Raw genomic sequence first — 5,395 nt, forward strand, 5'->3', positions numbered from 1 at the left:
GTGAGAATGAATTCGCCAAATTTCTCACAATGACAAGCAAATCGAAGTGAAACGCCAACAGGCTGATGACAGCTTGCGGTACCAGGGTTACCGCAGGCACAGCTATATTTGCTGAACAGATTTTCTTTGTTGGAATGAAAATGTTCAGCAATTTCGATTCACGAAAACATTCACGAGGAAAGTAATATTCCAGTTTTTCTCGCGGAAAAAAATGTTACCAGTTGCTTTTCAACTTGTGTTATTGTGGAGGAATATTGCTGAACAGCGTAACAGGGTTATTTGGGAATGACCACCATCGTTATAGGCATCGTGGTACTCGAAACGTCACCGCACTGTCAGCGACGAAGTTGTCTGCTTTTTTTCGCATTGTCTTCACGGCCGTCCGAGAAAAGCACAAACTCGTTTTTTCTCTTGCACCCCTCTTAGCAACTACGATCAAACAATCTCACCTGGCCAACGGGAACAGAAAGGAAGCTTTTTCTGTACGGGATTTGAACAAGCAATTGTGGCCTCTGTTTGTCGAAGCTGTTGTTGGCGTAAGAAATGGTCCGCACGGGATGCTAAGCGGAGCAGCATGTTCAGCATCTTAGTGGCCACAGTATTGGCGAATTGTTTTCGTAATGTAAAACGAATCCCGAGATTCCTCGTTTTCACGTCCGCACGTAGCGAATGAGCGCTGTGGCAAGGTGAACAGATGATCGCCAAGCTGGTAGCGCAGAGCGTGTGACGAAAGAGACCAGTTCTACTGTGGCTGGAAGTGTATCGAGGAAGCGTAATTGTCTGGACGTTCGGTTATATTGGTTCGATACACACCGTCGTAGGTTGTGGTGGATAAGCATCGACTGAGGGAAGAAGCGCACAAGCCACGCAGCATGCTTTTGGGCAACAAATGTGGCAAAGAAAAGGAGCAGTAACGACGCAGCGTAAAGCATCGGACAAGCATCACCAGCTTTGGATGGATTTCCGTGTGATGTGCCCAGAGAACAACGGACAAAATGAAGAACGTTCTATCGAGTGTTTACCTTTCCACGAGCATACTGCACGCCTGTAGTGCAATACCGATCCCGTACGTGCATACAGGTGAGTGAGCGACGGTGCATAATGCGCTCGTGCTGCATCGATTAAATGTCAAGTTTGCGCAGCTTGGCTATGCTTGCGGGTGACGATCATCGTGTGCTGTTTTGATTAGCAGCAGCACTCGCTCGCTTCAAGCAGGCCATGGTGTGTCCTTCCTTTTGGACCATTACATAAAGGCCCTTTCATCATGAACCCTTTCAAGAGTTTAAAAATGTGTTCCCTTTCCCGCACAGGACATCATGACGCTGTAATCCTCGGGGTGCTAGCATGTCTTGGCCTTGGTTCGTTCATAATGGGGTTTTGTATTTTCTGCAAAAAGAAGAGTGGAAAATTTAAGGTAATTGATTCGAACACGGATCGTTTATGTGTGTTTCAATTGTTGACCGCATATTCCTATTTTTTTTGCAGAAATTTAAGGATGGAGACATCATACAAGAGGTGATTGCAACGGAATACCCCATACTGAAGGCTTTAAATGTACTAGATACATCTGTACCGTGTGCTGTTATCCCGTCGAGCCCCAATAACGTAAGTTTCTTTGTTTGGTGACATCAACCCCCGGTGGATAGTGTGCGATGTATAGACGTTTGCATTGTTTTTTTTTGTAGCTTTCCACTGATAATCTTCTTGATAAGATTGAAACCTATCAGATCGACGTAGATCACCCGCACGATTCTTACTGCACGCGGAGAAGCGATCCGCTAACGTGTACGTACGATGAGTTCGATCCGAACGATGAATCGGATGAACGAACCGAGCGGACTGCTACTACGGCGACCGTTGAACCGGTGGCAGGCGATGAACCTCTTCTGTTTTCGGATATTTTTGATGAATCGCTAGAACGGAGCGAGAAGTGTAATCTCACGGCGGTTTCGGTAGCGTTGCCGACCTCCTCGGGTGAGGAAGATGACGAAGGGTTGCCACCGCCCCGGTCGGACGCAGAGGACGAGGACGAACGACGCCCGCTGGTCAGTGACGATAGTATAGACGAAGCGGCAGCCACAACTGCGACGACCATTACGGTCACTGCAACGATGGCACAGTCTGCCGACGCTATCAGCATTGAGGAAGCGTTGCGTGCGCTGGATATTGCGATTGAGGGAGAAGAAGACGAGGATGAGGACGAGGGCCAAGCCACACCGTTGAACGAAAGCGACGAATCGCTGTCACCGTCCATCTACTCGGAACCACCCTCGGACAAGGTGCTTAGGCGGGAGGATGTTGAACAACAAGCGGCAGAACTGGTCGACGATGTGCTCTACAAATGTCAGTATATGCTGCAGATGATGGATGCTAACGGGAGCAACCTTTCCCCGTTGGAGGCGGACGAATTTTCGCCTACCAATTCCCGGGGGAACATATTCGACGGATGGGGTAATTTGGAGTTGGACTCAAACGTGTCGTTTGCCGCGGTGGATGACGATAACGATGATGAGTGGTGGAAAGGATCGATGGAACCGTTCGAAGGAGAGGACAGTGGGTGGAATCGTGCTGGTAACGATCCATTCCAGGACGATCACACGTTTGATCTTCTTCGTCAACAGTTGAGCCAACTGCTACCCCAGGGCAATGTAGGTTACTGCGTGGATCGTCAGTCAGAGAAAGCAGTGGTGGGAAATAGCTCTAACTCGAATTCTTATCTCGTTTGCCTTTTAGGACTGTGGCGGTGGAGCTGCTCGCGCCGACAATGATCACGATCAGTAAGTGATGTTGTTAGATAATGCTGTTTGCAGATGCAAACATGTTATGTGTCCCATGTCATCATCGTTTGCATTTTGACCTATTTTGCAGGGCTCTTGGTGGAAGTCCAAAATTATTTGACCTGGGCGGCATACACGATTACGAACAGCCGGAACGGGAGACGGAGGAAAACGAAATTATCATCAACTACAACCGTTCCCTGTCGCCTATTTTGGAGGAAAACGAAGACGAAATTAGCTTGCCACCGTCGATCAGTGTCGCACACTGCTCCAATATTGTGGAGAGTACGATAATAAGGTAACTGCTTTGTTTGCCTGACCCCAAAAAACAAAATATCCTAATTTGCTTGTTCTGTTGTTTGTAAATGTTTATCGCCACCGTGCAGCACCGAGGGTCCTGTGGTGTGCGAAGCAACCGAATCTGTGCCAGCCCTTGCCAGACGAAGCTCTCTCACTGCGTCGAACGATACGCTGTTCAACCTGGAGGACGTACTGGAGGATCGTTGCATGACACCACAGGACGATACATTCCCTGCGAGCAGCCATGCATCGCCCCGGACGCTGCTGGTCGAGGCCAGCGGGGACGCTAGTGGGTTAGAAAAATTATACAACTTCTCATCACGACTCATGTCATCGGCGGCGGCATCTTCGCTCGGTGCCAACAGTCTAGACGACCATCTACTTCATCATCACCCACAACGCCATCACGTACTGCTTTCGTCCATCTGTCTAGATGACTTAAGCGTGGGTGATATTATGGAATCGCCACCACCACCGCCACCTCTACCATCGGCCCTCGGGGTAGGTGGTGGCGGCGGTGCCAACGGTGGCAACACTGCTGGCGGATTACTCATGGCCGAAACCAAACAGGATCTTCCCTCATCGGCCTAGAATAGAAGGCTGTAGCGCTGAACTCTTGGATCGACGTACGGTTTTCGATGTCTTTATTTAGTAGATCTGAGCCTGAAGAAGCGGCATAATGTTGGAATTCGTGCTTATACAAAATGGGGTCCCAGCCTCATTCCCTCGTGCATCCTCGTCTACTCTAGTACATGTCGCATCCCCATTTTCACAACGAAACAGTGTGCAACAAAAGAAAAAAAAAGTTAGTTCTTTCAGCAAAACGAACACTGCGTGACTGTGTGGAAGGCAAACTGTTAGTAGGTTTCTGTTGGCGTAATTGTTAAACATTCACACGGCACATATACTGTACATCACCCACACATCTCCAAACACCGGTGTTGGTTCCACTCGTTGGCAACGAACGCTGGAAGCTGAGCGCTGCGTTTACGTTATTAGAAGGATGTATCTTTGTGATTTGCCGCGGGTAACACTTAATGCACTTAATAAGATCCTCGTTTCCCGCAACTGATCGGGATTTGTGAATATATATACGCGGTTGTTTAGTTAATTCTCGTATTACCTACTGAAGGGCGGATTGTAACGGTAACGATCATTGTGCATGTGATATGACACTCATCGCATGCGGGAAAACTCAGTTGAACAGTTTTTGGTTACTTATTAAAATAGTGTCAATTCTATCATGTACAACATAAGCATTCACTCAACACTTACCCTATGCGCGCATATATATATACATGTATGTATGTATGATAAACTCTAACCTGCCCCCTTTCACCATTCGTTATTTATTCACAGTGTCATGTACCAAGCGATTGGAGCAATGAACCGTGATCACAACATAACATGAAGATTTGTTTATTTTCTTTCCGTTTTATTCCATGTGCCCTTTATCCTTTCCCTGTAGAAGTAAACTCTGTATAAGGTAGTAAAAAAAAGTGGAAAACGGTCCAAGCCTAATACGAATGTAACTTTTCCTTTTACACCGTAGGTACGGAAAGGTACAGAGTTTCCTGTAAGAAAAATAGAAAATGTGACAAAATAGATTGCCTAAGATTTGTAAACTATTAAACTAATTGATAATCGAATATTTCGGTGTATCGTTTGTTGTGGGCTTAAAGTGTTATTTTTTAAGTGGTCCGATTTTTGTTCATCTTAGGGTTTCATTGTGTAATGAAATAACGTAGAAAATGCAAGAAATTAGGCGAATCGAAAAAAATATTACGATAAAGCCTACTACACATTTATTCGCCGCACTGTAAAGCACGCGTGCTGTCGGAAAAACGAAACCCGATTGCCGGTTTTTTATCCTTTCTGTTTTGCTTTTCCATCCCCACCCCATATGAAGAGGGGAGTTTGAAGAAAGCATACGCGCGGCGACCGTTCAAAACAAACCTTCCGGGGCGCGTGCAACTGTCATCGTCAGCTGACCGATGGAGGGGAAAAAACAGGACGACTCGCGGGCGTCCGTCATCGGTTTTTGGTAAACAAACGCCGCACCGAACGGTGGCCAGAAGGGGAAGTCTGCATCGGCGGACGCGGGTGCAGAAGAGAGGGAGAGCCGTAAAGAGGAAATATCGATTTTTCACATCCAGCCTTCATTTTGGAACCTGAAATCAGCGCACTTACGGGCGCTGGTAGGGACGCCCTGGTGAAAATCAGTTTTTGTCCATTGTTGTGTGTGGTGTTTGCAGGTTTTCGGTGGCGCTGTTGGTGATCAGCTCAGCAAGGATTCTACCTCAAACGCACGGTAGATG

At 47.2% G+C, this 5,395-nt stretch overlaps 1 protein-coding gene across 1 annotated transcript; it reads left to right on the plus strand.

Moving 5' to 3' along the window:
- Positions 1-995: 995 nt before the first annotated feature.
- Positions 996-3,668, plus strand: LOC128709024 (uncharacterized). The gene is made up of 7 exons (XM_053804007.1): positions 996-1,080; positions 1,311-1,414; positions 1,486-1,605; positions 1,686-2,648; positions 2,734-2,777; positions 2,869-3,075; positions 3,164-3,668. The coding sequence occupies exons 1-7, from the start codon at positions 996-998 to the stop codon at positions 3,666-3,668; spliced, it is 2,028 nt and encodes a 675-aa protein (XP_053659982.1).
- Positions 3,669-5,395: the final 1,727 nt, after the last annotated feature.

The sequence above is a fragment of the Anopheles marshallii genome, chromosome 2 (assembly GCF_943734725.1).
Source record: "Anopheles marshallii chromosome 2, idAnoMarsDA_429_01, whole genome shotgun sequence".
NCBI lineage: Eukaryota > Metazoa > Arthropoda > Insecta > Diptera > Culicidae > Anopheles > Anopheles marshallii.

Excerpts from the sequence above, each read along its gene's own strand:
- LOC128709024 (XM_053804007.1), top strand. The coding sequence starts at position 996 with ATGAAGAACGTTCTATCGAGTGTTTACCTTTCCACGAGCATACTGCAC. Across the intron at positions 1,415-1,485 it reads AGAAGAGTGGAAAATTTAAG|AAATTTAAGGATGGAGACAT; the intron begins GTAATTGATTCG and ends TTTTTTTTGCAG. Across the intron at positions 3,076-3,163 it reads GTGGAGAGTACGATAATAAG|CACCGAGGGTCCTGTGGTGT; the intron begins GTAACTGCTTTG and ends GCCACCGTGCAG.